Source organism: Syngnathus acus, chromosome 2 (assembly GCF_901709675.1).
Source record: "Syngnathus acus chromosome 2, fSynAcu1.2, whole genome shotgun sequence".
Lineage (NCBI taxonomy): Eukaryota > Metazoa > Chordata > Actinopteri > Syngnathiformes > Syngnathidae > Syngnathus > Syngnathus acus.
In genome coordinates, this window is record NC_051088.1 from 12,820,105 (window position 1) to 12,840,594 (window position 20,490).

At 44.3% G+C, this 20,490-nt stretch overlaps 2 protein-coding genes across 4 annotated transcripts in view; both read right to left on the bottom strand.

The window, feature by feature from the left end:
• Positions 1-36: 36 nt before the first annotated feature.
• LOC119138727 (lysine-specific demethylase 9) lies at positions 37-3,768 on the bottom strand. The gene is made up of 7 exons (XM_037279055.1): positions 3,260-3,768; positions 1,967-2,586; positions 1,725-1,862; positions 1,379-1,521; positions 724-891; positions 534-642; positions 37-447 (listed from the first exon to the last, which is right to left on the bottom strand). Exons 1-7 carry the CDS (start codon positions 3,756-3,758, stop codon positions 37-39), a joined length of 2,088 nt encoding a protein of 695 aa, XP_037134950.1. The 5' UTR covers positions 3,759-3,768.
• A 477-nt stretch (positions 3,769-4,245) lies between these two features.
• The window catches only part of magi3a (membrane associated guanylate kinase, WW and PDZ domain containing 3a), a 56,399-nt gene continuing 40,154 nt past the window's right edge, over positions 4,246-20,490 (bottom strand). Inside the window, exons 5-22 of one of the 3 annotated variants that reach the window (XM_037279019.1) lie at positions 19,980-20,151; positions 19,382-19,461; positions 18,330-18,387; positions 17,565-17,671; positions 15,609-15,806; positions 14,049-14,642; positions 12,305-12,336; positions 11,684-11,930; positions 10,992-11,086; positions 10,722-10,914; positions 10,210-10,425; positions 9,545-9,730; positions 9,361-9,460; positions 8,486-8,528; positions 8,223-8,360; positions 7,995-8,133; positions 7,711-7,783; positions 6,908-6,993 (exon numbers count right to left, since the gene is read on the bottom strand). In XM_037279019.1, coding sequence (XP_037134914.1) covers positions 7,731-7,783; positions 7,995-8,133; positions 8,223-8,360; positions 8,486-8,528; positions 9,361-9,460; positions 9,545-9,730; positions 10,210-10,425; positions 10,722-10,914; positions 10,992-11,086; positions 11,684-11,930; positions 12,305-12,336; positions 14,049-14,642; positions 15,609-15,806; positions 17,565-17,671; positions 18,330-18,387; positions 19,382-19,461; positions 19,980-20,151 — 2,651 coding nt within the window. In that variant the 3' untranslated portion in view covers positions 6,908-6,993; positions 7,711-7,730. Of the gene's footprint in view, positions 6,994-7,710; positions 7,784-7,994; positions 8,134-8,222; positions 8,361-8,485; positions 8,529-9,360; positions 9,461-9,544; positions 9,731-10,209; positions 10,426-10,721; positions 10,915-10,991; positions 11,099-11,683; positions 11,931-12,304; positions 12,337-14,048; positions 14,643-15,608; positions 15,807-17,564; positions 17,672-18,329; positions 18,388-19,381; positions 19,462-19,979; positions 20,152-20,490 lie in introns of all 3 variants that reach the window. The other 2 variants (XM_037279010.1, XM_037279002.1) reach the window with 2 other exon arrangements.

Here is a 20,490-nt window from a genome sequence, read left to right on the forward strand (position 1 = left end):
GCTAGTGTAAAATAAATAATTATAAATACATCCATCTCAAAATTGTCTTACACGGTGAGGTAAGCAAGAGGATTCGACTGACTTTAGTGGCGGCAGAAGAGGCTTTTTCGAGGGTGTGGCTGGCTTTAAGACCCGTTCTTCAGTCTTGGGAAACCCACCTTGTGGTCGGACAACGGGGGTGGCAAACTTGGCCAGGCTGGACGAGATGTGGCCTGAAAAGGAGCTAAGATCGCTGGGTCTCAGCTGCTCTTTGGCCTTCTCGTCCTTCTGGTAATGTTTGAGGCGGATGTGCCAGGCCAGGCTGCAGACCGCCGACACCGTTTTGAACTGGTGGATGACGTTCCGTGGAATGAAATAAATGTCGTCGTCGCAGAGCTGGGAGCGGATGTAACGGATGCCTTCTCTTCTCAACTGGTTGAGCTTGGCATCATCCAACCACTGAACACACTGTAAATATTTCACCCCATTAGACGAGTGGACCCTAAAAGCGCATGGTCGATACGGTGAATTCATCATGAAGACAAAAAGACTACCTGAGAAACTGGAGGCTCGAACAGATCCAGCTGCAGTTGTTGCACAACTTCATTGAAGTCACCCGCATGGAAACACACAACATCTTTGGTGACACGAGGTCGATTATTCCTGGAGGGGAAGAGATCCATTTTCATAACAAAGTCCTACACACGATCAAGCACTTATTCTGACCAAAAGGTTCCTTCCCACCTTTCACCAAAGTGCACAGCTTTCAGCACTCCCACAGCAGCAGTACTTTGCCAGTCTGAGCTCTGGCCCACGTGGTCCGCATGGGCCTTGGTGCGATCCTCAAACAGAACCTCTCTGGGTTCGCTTGCTCTCGGCAGGTAGTGCAAATGTTTGATCTCATTCATGGACCTACATGAAAACAAGTCCAAGTTGTCCACAAGAACACTAACTAGGAGGCTTTTGCAAAGGAGTAAAGTTGTCACGGAGCGGATGGAGCAGGGCGACCAAATGCAGCTTGGACCAGGGTTTATTGAAGGGAACTCAAAAGGCAAACTGACATGACTTAACAAACAATAACTTGACTTACTGACCGGGACGAGAAACAAGAAGACAGCAGGACATGACGACAGCAAGACAGTACGACAACAATGATCCAACAGGGAGTGACGCGCAGACGGGACTTAAATACGAGACAAGTAACGAGAGGAAGGTGAATGTGATTAGTACATGGTTTGTGAGTTGACACAGGAAGGGAGGGGCGAGTACACAGACAGACCGAAACCATGACAACCTAGACACATAGTAACACGGCTGGGGACGAGACATGACAAAAGTGAGGCCACATTCAAGTCTTGCTAGCACCATCAAGTTCCACGTTGAACATTGACAAGTTTACCTGCGACGTTTCAAAGTTGAACTGGACCCGTCGGCAGTTGGCACCATTTGTTCTCCGGGTCTGACCCACATTATGGGCCCGTCGTCACTCTGTGAGCGGCAGTCCAGCTTCAGACTGGAGAGGCTTCCCCACGGAAGGGTCATCTAAGTCACAGATGTTGCCAATAAATGTAGTGGCCAACATCTGTGCATCAATTTTGCCTTGGAAATTGAAACCTTGTCTCTATTTTAATATATCAGGTCAAAACATTCACTTCACAATACAAGTTGTCGACACGGTGTATCAAAACAAAAGGACTCATATTTAGCCATTACTGTCCAATGTAGATTATGTGAAATAATGGAACCTTTAGTAATGGCGATTCCTCCAACATGTCAAGGAATTCTGGGAAATAGTCTCCCACTTCCTCGTCTACGGCTCCCACCAAGCTGATTTGCCTCATGGGTCCGGCCCGGTAAGTTCCGCAACTGTATGTACGTTTGACCTGAGGAAGAAATGAATGCGACAGTCTCTTCTGCATGTAAAAATGTATTCTCAGAAAGTACAAAGCACTACTGTTGCCCAGCTGTCGCTTAGATTTGGACATACCTGAGAGCGAAAGTTGTCAATTGTGGTTGTTTCAATGTCTTTCTTGCCCAGCATCTCCATTTTGACCGGCGTGTTGGGGAAGTTAAAGGCAAAGTAGTCGAGGAAATCCGGTAGGAAGGCGGCCGCACCGTGCACCACCGCTAAGGCGTACGAGGCGGCGCCGCTTTGCTTCTCGGCAAAAGCCAACTGAAGGAATTCCTGGGAGAAGCACTCCATCTGAGCTGGACTGAGGCAGGCCAGCTCGTCGGCGTAAGCGTGCAGAACCGACGCTCCGCCGTTGGCTTGCCTTTCCTCGTGCATAAAGCGACCGTAGGAGCCTGTTTGCAGGAAGGACCTGCGGATGTATTGGTCTTGATGAGATAGAAATGGGGCGAGAGAGTGACTTGGAGGGTCTCTGCCTGGCTGGTCATGATGTTCTTGCTTGAAGTTGCCACATGAGGCCGGATCGGAGTGAAATGAACCCAGTCCCGACTCCGCGCATATTGTTTGAACAGATTTGTTGCTCATCTGTGGTACCTTTTTGCCGCTGCGCTCCTCCTCACGATGCATCTTTTTCTTCTTCTTTCGGATGGAGTTCTCCAGCGTCAGAGATGTCACATTGACTTTGTGGCACTTGGACTCTGCCCAGACAGGAACAGGGTGAAGTCAAGAGATGCAGGTGCAAGAATATGCTTTCACAAGGTAAATCACCACCAAAATAAATCACCGCATTTTTACGAGCACGCATGGGCGGATCTATGTGGTGGCCTATGTGGGCTTCCACCCCCTGCCCATGCACATATCTAGAAAAAAATATTTTCATACCTGTGACCGAGACCTACTCACGTTGTAATATAGGACAGTATAAGACTTAGTATAACTGCAATTAAGACATGTCTGCCATCTAACAGTAATTGGTGGTAATAAAACACAAAACTACAGTCAACCGCTGCATATTCATAGTTTGACACTCGTGGATTCACAATTTTTCTATTTTTATTTTTGACTTTCTCAGTTTCTCTTCTGGGATTTTGGGGGAAAATATTAAATGTTTATCAATGGGTTCCATTTTTTTCCAGGGTAACTAATTAAATAATTAATATTAATAATAGTAATAGTTTTTTTTTTTTTTTTTGGTGTGTGTGTGTGTGGGGGGGGGGGCAGTTACCAATCTCAAAATTTCAAAATTTAGAAAGACCGACATCCCAGAAATTTGATGGGTACCCTCCAATCCTACAAATAAATGTCGACAAACTCCAATAGACATGTGGGACCTTCACCCGAAATCATTTGGTAAACATACAAAACTCCTACCTGTATTGCTCTTTACTTCTGCAAGTCCCACCTTTGCTAGGGTGTTTTCTTTCTTAATCTTCACCTTCAAGTGACCGTCCCTCGTTGAAACTTTGCACTCTGATTGTTTTGCAAGTGTGAAAGTGAAGAGGCTAGTTGGTTGGGAAGACAAATGTCCTTGCTTAGGATGATGCTCAGGTGCCTTCCTCGGCAAAGCAGGATATAGAGAAGGAGGAGGAGGCAGGTTCTTCTTGGCGAAATGATGCTGATGATGATGCTGATGCTGATGATGGCTGCTATGGCCATGCTCACCCGCGCTCAAGTTGAGAGGATGGCCATGCAGCTGGTGCCACTTGGGGCCACGGCGCTCCTGAGGATGGAGATTCACCTTTTGGTCTTGTTCCTTTGCACGTCTCTTGTCGAATAGGTCCCTCTTCTTGCTTCTCTTCTCTTCGCGCAATGGAGCTATCGTTTTATTTTCTTCTATTCTTATGCATAATGAGTCCGCTAATGTTGCCATTTTTAAAGCGTTTGCCGATCCTACTCTGCACGTCCGCACGGTGCGGTTCAAAGGTACAGTTTGCTTTCCTTTGCGCACGCGTCGTATGCGTTGATGTCGAAAGGCACCATGGGAGATGAAGTTCTTGAACTGCCTGCGTGCGTACACGCACGTTCGCATTTCCTGACGTCATTAAGCTTGATTCACCTTTTCTAACGTCATTAAACTTGAAACAGCACGCCCTGCCTAACTATTTAATAATTAACGGTTAATTCATAATAAAAACAAACAGTTTCATACCATCCAGACAGAAATTATTTAATAGAACAATTCATAAGATATAGTTAATTAAATCAACTGCATTGTACTTTTAGGGCAGATAGTCAGGATCATGGGGTATTATAGAAAGTATTTTGTTTGACAAAATAAAGCTTTTCTTATCCTACATGAAAATATGTTATGCCTGAACGTTTAGTACCACATTAACATAGCAACAAACACGTGCATGTTTATTCAGTAAACCTTTATTCATCAGTGCATGATCAGAATGCAAGATTATTTATTTTCACCAATTTTATATTTTTATCCTCTCAGTTCCCTTAAAAAAATAATGAAACAATTTACAGATGATAGTTTTTTCTGCATGAAGGCAAATATTTATACAGATGCTGTACAATTTAAAAACATTTACAACTAACTGTGACGTTGAAACTTTAGATTTCGTATATGTGTTTGAGCGATACAAGGCCACAGTCTCATACATGGTAATGGAATGCACGGTAAACAGTACAGGGCTCCATCATATCAACAAACGAGAGGACAAAAAAAATGCAAGTGATGCTACAAAGAGGTTGTTCTGTACATCCTTCGAAAGGCAGTCCGATGCTTCACATGGCAACAACAAGCATGAGAATTCAAATGTGCGAGCTATCAGACAATACAGTGCTCAAGAGCAGCAACATCAGTGCAGATTCAAATTCATACCAATAAAGACTATTTTAACTATATCGGCCACTTATGGACTTCCTGTGTCATTTTTCTACTCCCACTCGAGTCAATCTAAAAAAAGTCAATGTTGAATCATTCACACCTTACTGAAAAGTTTCAAGTCCCGAATTCTGTGATAATAAATACTTTTTGACGATACATTGATATATTCGAATTTGAATGAGCATCTCTAAAAACAATTGTGTATATAATTGATTTCAATTCTTAAGAATTTGATTAATAAACCCTTTTTTTGACTCAAGAAATTATGATGGGAGTAATTTTATGGCAAATAAAATGTAAGGTGAACAAAGAAAACATTTAAATGCTTTTGTGGCCATATTTTTGATGATATCCATATATAAGCATTGTTTAAGAATGCTAAAATCAGAGCTCTCCCTTTTGTTTTTTACAATCAAGTTCTGTTAATACCATTCATCTAAAATCTGTGTGAGTATGTCATAAACACTTTGATAAGTAATGCTCAGTAAATTGAGTCAATGCTACAGCGACATGAAAAAGCTTGCAAACACACAATAGTCACAAGACCTTAAACACAGAGCTGCTAAGTCGACCCAGAGGGATCACCGAATCGTAGAAATAGAATGTATAGATTGTGCGGGTCATGCGGTTGTAAAACCTTCAGGGCTGAACCTGTTCATCGACAATTTCAACACCCCATTTTCCCTTTGTGTGTGTTATCTGTGCCGATATATCCACTGTGAGCACAGGCAACAGAAACAACAGATTTTGCTAGTTTACATTCGTCTCATTGCCAAAGCCGTTTTTTTTCCCCTTGACATACGCTTGTAGTTTGAAATCGGAAGTTATCGACACATTCTCTTCCTACCTTTAAGACCTGACAAGTGAAATTACTTAGCATGTGTCTACTGACAGTTACAATTTCAATAAATTACATTATTATTAACACAGGTGAAACAAACACGATAAGCACAAGTATCCGGTCTGTTGTGTGTTCAAAAGCTGCATCAAAAAAGCCGTCAACACGTTGATAAGATGATGAGAGTCAAAAGCTCACATGCGTATGAAAGCAGTCAGCTCATCAATGAAAAACAGCAAATGACTCATCCCAATACCAGAAATACATCCACAAGCGACGCAGAATCAACCAGCACAAGATTGCGCTCTTCAACCTTCACAGTGACAAAATCAGATCCTTCATCCAAGTCTCACAGTGAACGGGGAAATGCTAAAGTTTCTTTCAAACCGGAGTCTGTTATGACTAACCAAAAAAAAAAAAAAAAGGATTCAAAAGCGGATTCCAGCATGCATGTGGGAACACACGTCAGGCCTGGCAAACTGGGTGCAAAGAAATCATCGTCCGTGACTGCTTTCTATGTTGTCTCCACCTGGGACTGGATCTTGCTAGGACTGGGAACCTTCCAGGGACCCGGTGTGATGGGAGGCTTCTTGGTGGCGGTCCCGTTGCAGCCAGGGTCCTGGATGCTACTGCTGGACCCCCTGGGGTCCTTTTTACTCCCATCTTCAGGTAACCTGTGCGACCTACTCTCCTTCTCTTTTGCACTCCTGCGGTTCAGCGTATCACCACCTGATCCTGACCGCTCCTCCCTGTGCACGTGTGACTTTTGGGCCACCGTCTCGTGTTCGGCCTTTTTGCCCTTCTTGTGGCGATCACTTTCCGTAGCGGCCCTCTCCTGCCAATGAGCAGCGGCCTCGTCCTTGTACCTTCGCCCTTCTCCGGGCGGTTGCTGGCCCGCTGGGCGGCGTGGGCTTTGCGGCTCCTCCTGGTTCTTTGAAGGCACGCCAGCGTCATGATCCCTTTTGGAGCTCTTCTTTGGGCTAGAGGAGCGGTGGTCTCGCTTCCCTTCATGCTTTCGATCCCTGATCACGTCCTCCGAGGATCCCCGCTCTGCTTTTCTGGGGCTCCGGGAGCTGTTGGCAGGGTCTGCCGCGCTTTCAGTGGCTCTCTTGGGACTGGTAGCTTTGGAGTCACCCCGGCTTGTTTTCCTGGTGTGGGTGGCAGGACTGGTGGTACGCTTGGTGGAAACCTGCTGTCCTCTTGATCTGTTAGCTTGACGCGCGTGCTCCCTCCCGGCGGCAGGCGAGCCGACTGACCGTAGCTCTGTTCTGGAGAACTCATCGAAGATGGTTACCGGGGGTGAGGATGGGGACGCTTCCGAGGTCGAGATGGAGACAGAGGATGGAGAGGTCGGAGATGATAACTGCCCATCACTTACGGAATGTTTGGGCAAGCTTGAGGTTGGAATGGTTACGTTGTCATTTGAACCTAGGAAACAAGGGGGTAACATGAGACAATTTATGAGCAGAAAATCAAACACATCCTTGACTGGGGTATTTTGCACATTGAAGGGAAAATAACGTCCATGCATCAGAGGTGCAATATTGTCAGGATAAAAACAAAAAGCGCTCGGCTTACTGCATGATAGCTTAGTAAAACTAAATCCTGTGTTGCAACATACTAATCTTGACCCATAGGCTGCTTTGGTCACTATGATTTTGCTTCTGAGCACAGCTGTGGCTGTACACAGAGCAAACAGAAAACAAATTGTTGCTAGAAATGAAATGTGCTTAATTTCCAGGAGCAGCAAATCATGAAAATCCCTCCTTTTGCGGCAAAGGGATACCATCGAACACACCCTTGCTGACCAAGGTTTGCTTTTATAAAAATAAAATAACAATAATAACACCACACTAATCCCCCACCTCAATTTCCCCCACCTCAGAGAAAGGGGTGTGTTCAGTGGCATCCAACATAACTTCCTAACTCCTGCAGGTCTGTTTGTTCTTCTAGGACTCACTGCTTTGGTTTCGCCATCCAAGTTCAGAACCTGTTTACATGTGCTGTCACATGCAACCGCTCGATTCATTTGACGGCGGGCGAGAGGAAGGCGCAGAGAGCAACACTTAAATCTGGCAGCAGATGGATCACTCGGGAAGAAGGGAGAGGAGCACAAGGTTTTACCGCGGTTATTTAGGGACAGACCAAGAAAAGCAGTGAGGCCTTTAGTGATGCTCTGGTTTCATGTAGAAGCACAGGGTGGAAGAAGAGCTCAGACCTATAGGAGGAAGAGACAAATAGAAACAGACAGACAGCCGTGCCAATGGAAAAAAAACAGAGAAGGCAAGTCAGATATCGGCGCGTGAGAAAGCTTGCGAGCTCAAGATATAAGAGGCGAGACAGAAAGAAAGCTTGTAACGCATGCATGAGAAGAAGAAGCGGATGGCCAATATCCAACACTTGAGATCCACGCTATGTGCGTCACTCACTGTGATCGGGAACCAAACCCTGGCCAGGTCGCAGCAACAGATGAACTTTATTGCCTCCCGCTTGGATCAGCTCGATGGCTCGAGTGTGAGTGATGCCCTGAGTGGCCTCACCATTGATCTCGACGATTTGATCGCCAACCTACCAAGCAGATTTATGTTTTTTTTTTGGTTTTTTTCACGAGAGACTTCGGAGGGTCTATTTATTTTTATCCAAATGGCAAAACTCACATGTATCCTTCCATCTTTAACTGCAGGCCCGTCCTCAGCCAGGCGCAGGATAAACAAGCCCATGTTGTACTCTTTACCTCCCCTCAGACTGAAGCCGAAACCCCTCTGGCTACGATCCAGCTCCACCACAAAACAGTCCTTTTGAAAAAAAATCAGTTCAAAGCAATGCTAGAAATTCGGAAAATAACAAACAGCATCTCAACAGCTGAGCAACCAAATATAGAGGAGAAAGAGTCCCCAAAAATGTACAAGTGCAGACTCACCTGCTTGAGGCCTGCTGTGTTGAGTGTCCCCATGTCACCATTCCTGCACCAGAAAAAAACAAAACAATAAACACTTGAAGCTTGTGAAGTGAGTTTGGTTATTATCAAGAAACCTTTGATATATTGGTCCAAACAAATCGTTTCGTTGTGCTAGTCATTTAAAATGAACAGGAAACCGAAGGAATAAGGTCGGTCTCTTATTTTTTGGTTGTATTTATAAGTCACAGGACTGTTCTTCTACAATGAGGTGCCTCAAGATTCATCTGAATTCATACGCAATATTCTTTCCAGATTTTTTTCCCCCCTAACACCTCAAGCATGGCGATTTGCTTATTCTTTTTTATTCATAACGCTGGCGTACAACTTTCATTTCCATAAACTGCCACCAGGGGTCACAACAACCACACTTTAGAAACCATCAGAATTCCTCGTTATGGAATAGAAACACAAAAACCAGTTCTAATTTTATGATTACAAAACCTTCTGACCAGTTTATTCACTACACCTGTATAATATGGTGACAAAGTTGTTGTGACACCTTCAAACAGTGGAACCGTTTTGACAATTCAGTGGAGCTTGTTGCTGTAACATTTCTGTGCTCACAAACTGCTTATATCATCAATGGCACTGCAGAGGCGCTTAATGGGTAGAATTGGAATGCTGAGCAGGTGAGGAACTGCTGTTTGGAGGATTAAAAAGTGCAGCATAAAACGGAGCCTGACTGCTCTGTAATCTTTTCTTCCTGATATGCGCCACCATTCAAGCAGAGGCGGAAGGGGATTTTCTATCTTGCTGTGTGTGAGCCACAAATCACTAGCAGCACTAAGAAGATTGGACGTATTATTAATTTGTCTACAATCCGCCTCCCGTCTTACCTGTACCCGTCTGCATAGCTGGGAGGCTGCTGGCCGACAGCTCTCGGATGCACCGATGGACTCTGCATGGCTGAGTTGGTGGTGGACGGAGGCATGCTGTCTGTACGAGCAAAGGCCACACTCAAAATGACACGCAGGAGGATCACAGCCTCGTAATAGTGCGATTAAAAACATGCCAACCCACCGTCTTCAGGGACAACAGCGAGGGTAACCGAAGTGCCGGCTTCCTTGATGAGCTGGACAATGTCGTTGTGTGACAGCGCCATGATGGACTGACCGTTCACAGCAGAGATTCGGTCGCCCACTTTCATCTGGCCCAAACGGTCAGTGGGGCTGCCTTCAATGATGCGGCCGATCTTGTGAGGTATTACTGAAACACACAAATATGCAAACACGTGACTATCATGGTGGAGGAAGACAACTTGTATCATAATTGTGACACTAATTTCTATTCCAATACTATTGGTGTCTCTTAAAAGCTGTTATTTATTTTATTGGCCCAAGATAACGCGTCTTTATTCATGTCATATTTGCTATATTGCAATAACTTTGGCATTTAACACAAATCAAAATAATGACAAATATAAAATAAAATCTAGTCAATATATACAAAATTAAATGTATCTTTACTTGACCAATTATTTACTCTTTTGACTTTAACAAAAATATCACGACAATGCATGTACATATACTACGTATATATTAGGGTCCTGGGAATAACCTGAGCTCAAGTGAACGCCTACATATGGACGTGCTATGCACTGTAATGTCACATCCAATGCCAACCTCCACTTGTCATGCTGTGCTGCTTTTTTGAATTTGCATTAAAAATGATAATGCATGTCAGACCTCCTGGAGGGGGCTTGTTCTTTGAGGTGAGGATGACAAAGCCGAAGCCTTCGTTGTCTTTGCGATGCAGAGTGACTTCAAAGGACTCCTGTCGGGAGGGATAGGTCGCCTTCACCGGCTCCCCTCGAGGGGTCGTCGTAGGAGAGGTGCCGACCAGAGCAGGTGCCACCTGGAGGGGCTGCTGCCAGCCCTCGTCGTCCCAGCCGCCGCCGCCGTCTGACATATACACAGACACGTGATTAGAAACATCCGTTCTACTAACCAATTACTATAAATCTTTTGTCTTAAAAAAAACCCCAAAAACTCAAATACAAAAAAAAATTATTTGTTTGTTTGTTTGATACAAGACTGGTTGACTTTTAAGGCTGGCCGAGGTCGGCATGGCAAATTGAGTCATTGCAGAATGGCGAGATGAACCAACAACAACAAAATAAACTGCGACCCAACTTGACGAAATAATTATGCAGCTATTTTACCTGTTTGGCAGATGCAATCAATGCAAGTCGACTCACCGGAATGTGTCAATTTCCTGCGGACGGTTAGCATGACTTGGCCGTTGCGCGCCGCATTGGTCATGAGTTCCAGTACTTGTTTGTGCGATTTGCTTTTCACTGGCACGCCATCAATACAAAGCAGCTCATCACCCGCCCGCAGGCGCCCGTCCTTCTCAGCTGCACCCAGCGGGACAATGGCACCGATGTAAACCTGCCGACACAACAAGACATTTGAATGCACTGAAACATTCAAATTCCAGGAATAAGACAATGGAGACTTCCACTTACCGGCTGCTCCGGACCCTCCCCTCCAAGGACCCTGAAGCCGAAGCCTGACTCTTGGTTTCTCTTTATGTATACATCCAGGTCCTTGGAGTTTGCAGCTGCAGAAAAAGCTTTTCTTAAGAATTGCATTCATTCGGAACGACAATAAGACTGATAGAAACTCACTCCTTTCAAACAGTCATATCTAGCAAAGCATAGCGCTTCATAACGAATTATTGGTTGTTTTATTTGACTGAGGTGGGTAGTTTGAAAGACAAATTTCCCATTTAAATGACCAAACCGTAAAATAACATACGCAAGCTTTTCCTTGGCGCTTAAACAACTGCAACCTCTTTGGGATGATATCTTAATGCTGTTTTTAATTTTATTTAAAAATATATATATTTTTAATAGAAGCTGGTTGTCGCGAGGAGAAAATTACTTGATTTGGTCCTCTAAGCGAAAATAACTGAATGTAATAAAAAGTGCTGTCGCAATCATATATATTTTTTAAAAATAGAATAGTCTATTGATTATACCATCGTTAAATCGAATAATTGTGTAAAAGTTTGTCTTACCAAACCGTTTCCCCCATTTACTGTTTATTCACTCAATTACTGTCGTGGCAATTATTATCATTTAAGTTAATTAAAATGTGGAAATAAAATTAAGCTTCCAGTTATCCTCACACAACGAAGAAAACGTTGCACACTTACGCTGGCTATCCAACATCGCCTTGGACTTGATGTACAGCTCCGAAGCATCTGGTTTGGGAGAAGATGAGCGGATGACATTGGAGAGCGGATTAGGGGGCACCTCTGCAGGACCCAGCGTCTCGGGGCTGTTGTTTAGCTCGGCTCGCTGCAACTGTGCGACGGGAGTATGGTGGGTGTGGTGGGGAGTCTGTTGAGGGGCAGGCTGAAATGTCGGCTGAGGAGCGGGCTGAGATGTTGCTGCCGTGCACTGCAACAGAGGAATCACATTAGCCAATGTGTCAACAGCACAGGCCGCATTAACAACACGCCAAGTGCGGCTACGCATTCCGCCAGGAATCAATAAAGCAATCTTAGCGAGCCTGTTGCTGCTTCAGCCGCTTGCTATTTTAAGAGTGCAGCAGCACAGAGGCGCATCGCAGGAAACAAGCTGTTAAATAAAGTATGTGCTCTTCAACAGCTGAGCAAACAATCATGTTAAAATCGCTGTTTGCCAGAAAGCTGTATACGTCTAGGCAAATCTCAGCACTGGCGGAATAATGTACACAGTGGCCGGTGGTGGCAGTGAATATATTTATGTGTCATCATTACGGAGTGGACATTTGTGTGTGTGTTTCGACTTACAGGTTTCAATGATTTCACAGGTGACGTTTGACCTAGAAGCAGACAAGACATTTGGTGATGACACGATACATACTGTATTTCTATTGACTTTGTGTCAGCAGCCGAGAATCAAAATGGTTGCGAATCTGCATGACTACAAAGCCCAGGTTGCCTTCTAAGAAGAAGGAATTTTGTTATTTTGAATATTGTTAAACAACTACGCATATCCCGGAACTAACAAGCTACACATATATCGTGATATGACACTGGATGCCAGCTTCCAGATAGATTTTGAACTCAATAGGACTGTTGTTCTGAACATCTGTCTGGAAGTGTGGTGACCATGACAGGTGCCGGAGGGCTACAATTTCAAGCCACCAGTAGGAGGCAGTATTCTCCAACCGCGCAATAAAAGCCCATAATACTGTAGCAGTGGTTCTCAACTATTGTCATCACGGGACCTGAGCCTAGACCCACTTTTAATGACGTTAAGACCAAAAAAAGAACACACACTGCCAAAAAATAGGATGGACCATAACATTTGCAGATACAAAAAGGAACACAAGAAGAAAAACACCTCAAAGTTTGAAAAGAAAAACATGTCTTCAGGTTAAGGTGTCACCACTCAACAAGCAACTGAAGGGAAGTTATAATATTGTCAAGTCAAATGTGAAACACATTGATGCAAAACATCAAGTCACGATGCTCCCTAGGCAAAAACGGCAGTGCACGTGGCCGCTGAATTTACATCTTTGTAGGTTGGGAGCATGGCCAAATCGTAGGCTGTCTTTACGAGTGCACTTCAGGGTCGAACCCGCATAAGTGCAGCTCCAAGGGCCTGCTCATTTTCCAAGTAATGATGAACCTGTACGGCCATTTTTATGTCTTGTTTTTGGACAAAACTCTTCATCGGTTTTTAGCATCAAATTATCAAATACATAAACTATAGCCATGACATTTATGCTAAAAGAAAGTTACTTTAAGCACAACACATGTCAACGTGAGAAATGATTTGTAGGGTGCATTTATACATTTGATTTCCTGGGGGCACAAAAGGACCCAATTTCATTGAATGGCCCAAATAACGTTAAATATGGGATGAGGGATTCCATTGTTTGAGTGCATTTGATTTATCTAATGGTAAACAATACATTTACATTGTGATTTATAGGCACCTGCAGGCTAAAATGATCCATCCACACGGCTACGTGTGGGTGCGTGTGTTGACTTCTCTCATCTACAAACATCACAATTGATTTAATACCTCATTAAATGCAACCGGTGGGGAACAAGCTTGCTTGTCACCAAGTGATTTACACTTGTTAAATTCTCGTTTGAAGCCAAGTCGTTTGGACACATCGCCATTTATTTTAGAAGAATCTTTTGGCCTACCCCGAGTTTTTTTTTTTTTTTTTTGGGTTACTTGGCCAATTTTAAGAAACTTATTTTTTTGCCTCGATCCTCGCTCAGCTGAAATTCACGTGATTGGATTACTGATTACATGATCGGATCGGGACATCTTTGAGAACATATTGTACTTCCTGAAGTCTCACTATGGCAAAGTAGCATTGATCATATGACGTCCAAATGTGGACTGCACGATGTAAACGACCGTTTTAATATAACTATCGCTCCATTCGTGAATCAACCTGTTGTGAATCTGCGAATCATTTTCCTTGTGCTCTATGTGTAATTCATGACAATGTGAGAAGACAAACAAACTTAACTTAGTTGGTGTCCACATTTGTTTTTCTTTGTCACTCACCTCCTCGGAGCACCAGCACGTTGACTTCACTTCCTACGGGCAAGTCCTTGAGGATGTCCACCACCTGCGAGTGACTCAGCGTCTGCACGTTCTGTCTGTTAATTTCTTTGATGACATCACCCTTCAGCAAACCGCGACACCACTGCGCGTCTAGAATCATCTTCACCTTTTGGCCCAGGGGGCAGTCAGCGATAGCAAAACCAAAACCCCCAGGGCCTTTCAATAAAGGCACGCTGATGAGCTCGGGTTGAAGCAAGGTGGCATCTGCACACTCCTGGTTGTGGACGTGAGGAGGGTGATGGTGGTGATGGTGCGAATGGTGGTGTTGGTGACGCCCTCCGTTAGTCATGGGCGGTACCGCAGCAGTCTGCCTGGGGAGGGTTCCGACGGGTTGCGGGTCCTGAGGTTTGGAAGCGGCCGGAGAAGAGTCCTTGGACACGTCCTCGCCGCTGCCAGAATCCTCAGGCAGCGGGTAACCACGGCACAGGACCATGTCGACATACTGGTTGATGGGGATGGATTGGAACATCTGCACCACGTCAGCATGCGTCTTCCCCAGCACACATGTCCGATTGATGTCAACAATCACGTCACCTGGAAGAGCCCAATCAAGCATGTTTCGATTTATTTGAGAGAAATGGTGAGAAGGTTCGAAAAGAGATCACAATCGCATGCGCCTGGTTGTAAAAGGAGCTTGGCTGATGAATAGCTCACAGAATAGGTCTGGAGAGCCGATTTTAAATGCTGACCGATACGCTTGTCTCAACCTTCCCACACAATCAATACACTCCCCTGACAAACACAGATCAGATTTTCCTTATCGGAGCAAGTTCTACAGCCCCTGCGCTCCACCACGGAAAGAGAGAGCCCTCGCATGTTTATGTGCTCAGGGTACATAAAGCTGCATTAGGAATGTAAATGCTGATGCATTTAATGGACCATTATCAAAAAAGATGCCTTGGTAGAGCATTTAAGTGCGCTAAGAGAATCTTGGCTCGGATAAAATCAGTCATTTGGTAAACAGAATGTTTTTTAATTTAGTTAGAGTTTTCAAGAAGGCTCATTTTGCTGAGATAATAGCTTTGCACATCTCGGTATTTTCTCCGTAAGATTTATGATGCTTTATGACATGACTTCCAGTTCAAAGCTGTGCATGATCAAAAATAATAGCTTTAATTTCTTGACCTCTTAATGTGTTTGCGAGCATTTTAATTTGGAGGTGTTTCCAAATATTTGGCTGGTAATGTACTTCTACCTACTCAAGTAGAATGTTTTCGATATAATCCAAAGCAATTTTGTTCAGAAGAGAAATTACCTTTGAACATATTTCAAAGATTGGATGAAAGCTGCCAGAAAGGGAATATCTATATTTCCTCAATTACCTTTGTATCAGATCATGCATTGTCAAAACTAAAATATCTTGCACATACAGTACATACGTGTACTAAAAAAATGAAAACTAGGTTAGCACTTGAAAGAGTCTTGTTTCTTTCATCATCTATCCTTCAGCCTCTTTGACATGTCCACAGAGGAACCAAAGTAACATAAAGGGACCCATACCAGAGGCAATTTTCTTGTCGTGTGCAGCAGGCCCATCAGGAAGGACATTTTTGACCTGGAGAAACTCGTCTGGACGGTCGCCTCCGATAATAGTGAAGCCGAAGCCCTGGGGGCTTTTTCGAAGTGCGGTTTGATAGACAGACCCCTGCAGCTGAGATGGGTCTCGTGTGAAGCGTCGCACTCCGTGAGCAGGCTCCTCTGTCGCAGGTAGAAGAAATGTCATTTCCAGAAATTGTGAATGAAGATTTGCCTCTTGCAAGTTCACAAATCTCCTAAAAGCTGTTAATGTGTCGCATATGCTTGTGTGGATGTGTCAATGTTCGTGTGATGTGAAGAAAGTGAAAAGCTTAAAACGTGCCATCTGTTTGCATTCATGCGACAATACATTATCATAGAAGACAGCATGTCATGTTATATTAGGACAGGGGTTTTCAACTGGTTTTGTCCAAGAGACCACCATTATGACAAAGAAGCAACCCGGAATATTATTTCAGGAGGCTGAACCGATACAGGCTATTTATTTGCATCTGTATGTCTATTTTGGGAATCTCAGCGACGTTTGACGTAATTCGGATGAGTAAATGATTCACAAAATTAGCTTGAAAATAAATCAAGCCTAAATAATAAATTAATTTTCAATAAAAAAAAGTCCATTTCCAATTTCGCGGACCACTTGCAATACCGCTTTGGATCACGAGAGAGCCGCGGACCACCAGTTGACAATCCCCTTAGGACATAAAAAATAGTGATATAATAAGTTATATAGTGATATAATAGCAATGATAAATAATACGTATAATAATATGCATGTACACGCATCTCCTCTCCTTACATTAATTTACGTGTAGTCCAACATAATGGTGCGTGTATTTGTTTTCATTTGGCTTGAATAAACATTAGTCGTTCGCTTGCATGGAGAAGCAGATGCCGATGACGTGCACGGTTAGAAACACTCGGGGCAGACTCGTCCCTGATTTATTTGCATACTATGAACGAACGACGTCCTTTGCCAAAGATTTATACAGCACGCCATAGTTCCACTTCTGGCTAGCGTGCGTGAGCTCAAATGAACTGACCTGTTGACAAACCGACTTCCTTCAATAAATCAGTTTGAACGAATAGTTTGTGAATAAAAGAACACTAAAGGGTGGTGGGGTGTGCACGGTACATGCAATTCATGTTTACATGGTGGTAATTAAGCCGTGGGCCACCGTGGGACAGTCTGACATCTCAGGGGGTGAAGTAATTATATAAAATGTCAGACAGGATTGTCAGGGCCGTAATTAGGATGGAGGGCGGCGCTGTCGTGCTCGCTCGCCGTTTTGTCTGATAGGTCAGATTGGCAGAACACTGTTTAGAAGCCACTTCACGCTCGTCCACAAGCTCGCTGGTTATTATTCGTTCTCATTAACAAAGGGCATGGAGGTGGAGATTGTGTATTGAAGCAGAGGTTGGCAGCACATAAATAAAAGCCGTTTCATCCACAGACTACAGAGATCCTCGGCTGCTGGAAAATACAGCGGCTACTAGAATACTAATATCCTTGTCTTTCATTTGCGCAGAAAACATTAAATATTATCCCTCGCTTGCATAACAAAACACGGCAGCGTTCACTGAGGGTAGGAAATGATGAACTGATCAAGAAAATGCAATACGGGTTTCACAAGTTACTTTTAACTGCTCTGGTTCTGCTTTCAAAGAGACTCCAGAGCCCTCAGAATTTAATATCTGTCTGCCAAAATGAGTTCCGTCGCCCAGTGCAGCTCGGCTCCATTATGCAAATTGACTATCATTGCTTCAGAGGGCAGCTGTTTAGAAGCAGCCTGTCAACTCCTAACACATCTCAGCGGGAGGGACGAGATGCGCAAAGGGCAGTCAGTCAGTGATGCTACAGAAGAGAAATGCCATCATTCCACTGCTCGGTGCAATCGAGGGTGTTTCTGCTGTGTTTTTCACCTGAGGGCGTGGCCGTTGTTGAGGATGTTGCAGAGGGCGTCTCGACGCTCGCCTTCCTCTTTGCTTCAAGGACTGGATTCTCAAATTGAGTCTTCTGGTTGATATGGCTGCAGGACGACACACGTGAAATATTGCAAAGCAAAACTAACCATCCTCGTGTTTCGCAATGACAACAATCAACGTGATGGAGCCCATAATGTGTGTCAGCAAATGAAATGAAACAGGCCACATGCTTTTCCCGCACGTGCAACCCTCCAAGTGAAGGACTCCACTTTGCTATCTATTCATACTCCCTCATCACTGCAACTCATGTTTGGAAAATCATGATCACCCGGCCAGACAAAGAGGCAGAGACATGGGAGACGCAACGCAGCCTCTCGTTGACCCTCTTGCATAAACAGAGGCCTTGATCCTCCCCCTACGCTTCTTTGTCCGCAGTAATGGGAAGCAAAATGAAACATTGATTTGTAGTCTTGATCAGAAAAGAATCTCCCCTTTGTTTCCCACGCAGGGCCCCCGACACTTGAATTGTTTGTTGTATTTTCCTGCTTTGAGGGGCTGTGGGAAATTGGGAGCATAGGCCGCGTCATCCGCATCGGACTCATCAGCACCTTTGCCTCTGCTGCTAAATAAGTGCCATAAATTGAAGCCGCTCACTGAGTCCATTCACTATGACTCAACAAGCACATATTACGTCATCTCCTCTAACACCCCCATTTTCAACTTCCCTTTTGGATGCTTCTAATACAGAAGATGTTTACTCACTCTACGTAGTAGGTGCCATACTGGGGGTCCTCAATCCTCTCCCAGCCGTAGGGCAACTCTAGAGGGAAGCAAAACAAGAGTGAGAACTTCATGGGTGCTTGAAAAATCTTTTCACCTTGAGGATAGATTGCTTGTTTTATTCTCCGCACTTTTAAATGACAGGTGATAGCAGAGGGAAGGGCGCAATTGTTACAGCTAGAAAAATAATGGTCTTTGTTTGGGGAGGTGTGTACGTGAGCATCATCTCAAGTTCCCGCTTCTGTGATGCAAAAGAATCCTTGGAGGAATTGCTTTTGTGTTAAGATGGCGGCACTGACTAGCGCTCTGCGTTTACTCCACAAGCCTTTAGAGGGAGCAGATACTACACCCAGGAAGGAAATGCTGGTTCCACTCTTTATTTGCTAACTCTGCAGTGTTGCCAATTTATCAGGAAAGAAAATCGGCATCGGCTATACGGAGAGTCCGGAGAAGTTGTTAAATGATGGCTTTGTCTAATTTGCCCAATTGCATGAAAGTAAGAGTAAGCAAGTACCAAGTTCCCCAACTTGCAGAGTTTTGGAGCTACGAGGAGCCCATTAAGTAGATTGCGAGCTACTCGTGTCGTTTGCAAACGTCTTATTTTGGTGCAACATAAACGATAATCACTCCGCTTTCATGGACAACAGAAATCAGAGAATAAAAACTGTTGAGAGGCTGAAATCAGAAGATTTGTACTAGCTCGAAACAATGACTCAATTATGAAAATAGTTGTCGATTCATTTGATAATCGATTACTTGTCAATTAATCGATTAATTTGACACCTCTACAATTCACTGGATTGGATTGGATCATCTCTAAAAAATACACTAAATACAGAGAATAAATACTGCAATTTTGGGTTACACAATGCTTTGAAACGATTACTCGATTATTAAAATAGATAATCGTTTACTTGTCAATTAATCTATTAATTTGACACCTCTACAATTCAGTGGATTGGATCGGATCATCTCTAAAAAAATACATTTTATTGGCAATACTGAGCAACTCAATCCGTCAAATTATGTCTCACCTCCTTCTTCGCATTTCTCAGGAGCCTTGGCCTTCTTGGCGAGTCGCGGGTCCAGCCAGGTTGTGGTTTTGCTGTTATGGCTGCACAAAGATAAAATTCCTCTTCAGGCTTTGTCAAGATCATTAAAAAGATAATGAGACGATTAAGCAATTTGTGGCACTATATTACCCAAGCTACTTGAGCATCTCTTGGAAGCTAAAAGATTTAAAGGCTCATTGAAAATAGATACACACATACGTAGATTATGAGATCATACGGTGTACTCGGAATGCGTCGGTAATATTAAATCCGAGAATGCGTTGCGGCACAAATAAAACAGCTAATTAAAACGATGTGGGCCAGCCAGGTAAAAAATCTTCACCACAGGGCCAATGAAAGTAAAACAACAGCTGATCCTGCAGATACTTTCACCAGACGGATGCGGGGAAGTGCGACCAGAACTGACCTGGCTTATTAGGATGTAAATAAAGATGACTTGGGTGAATATTTTTGGACTATGCTTCAGAGGAATTGGGCTAAGAGGAGTCAGGAGTCTGTCGGGCGTTCATGCGATGGGAGAGCAATTAGACCAAAGCCGAGCAGTGTTCGGGCTACTCACTCTATAAAATAGACCATGCCGGTCTCTGTGTAGGCCATTTCCCAGTTCTTTGGCAGGGGCTCCTGACTATCATCCTGTGCCATGGCACTCCATGCTCGCAGGTCCATGGCCGCAGCCGACTGATTGTAGCTGGGCACAGACTTCCTCCAGTCCGCCTTGTCCTTGTTGTGGTCTGTAGCGGCCCGACATGCCGCCAGGGACACCGGTACAGAGATAGAAAGGGGAAGTGGGTGGGAATACGGGTACGGGAGGTGGTAGAAGGAGAAGGAGACAGGAGGTGAGAATGTGGGAACATTTGATGTCCTTTGGGCTCCTTGCATGGTGCCCAGCTCCTGCAGAAGTTGCTCTTCCTCTGTGGTTGCATCCACCGAAAGAGGAAAGGGTCGAGAGAGAGAGGGAGAGAGAGCGAGAAATGGGGGTGGGGGGGCATGGAGAGTACACAGAGAGGAGCATAGCAATTGCCATAGAATTTGCACGTCAGCAGTGATATGGGAGGAACTGCCTCCCGGGC

Coding starts and splice junctions, on each gene's coding strand:
- LOC119138727 (XM_037279055.1), bottom strand. CDS start 3,758: ATGGCAACATTAGCGGACTCATTATGCATAAGAATAGAAGAAAATAAA. Junction 1,522..1,724: donor AGGAATCGCCATTACTAAAG/GTTCCATTATTT, acceptor TCTGTGACTTAG/ATGACCCTTCCGTGGGGAAG. Junction 643..723: donor GCTGTGCACTTTGGTGAAAG/GTGGGAAGGAAC, acceptor CTTCCCCTCCAG/GAATAATCGACCTCGTGTCA.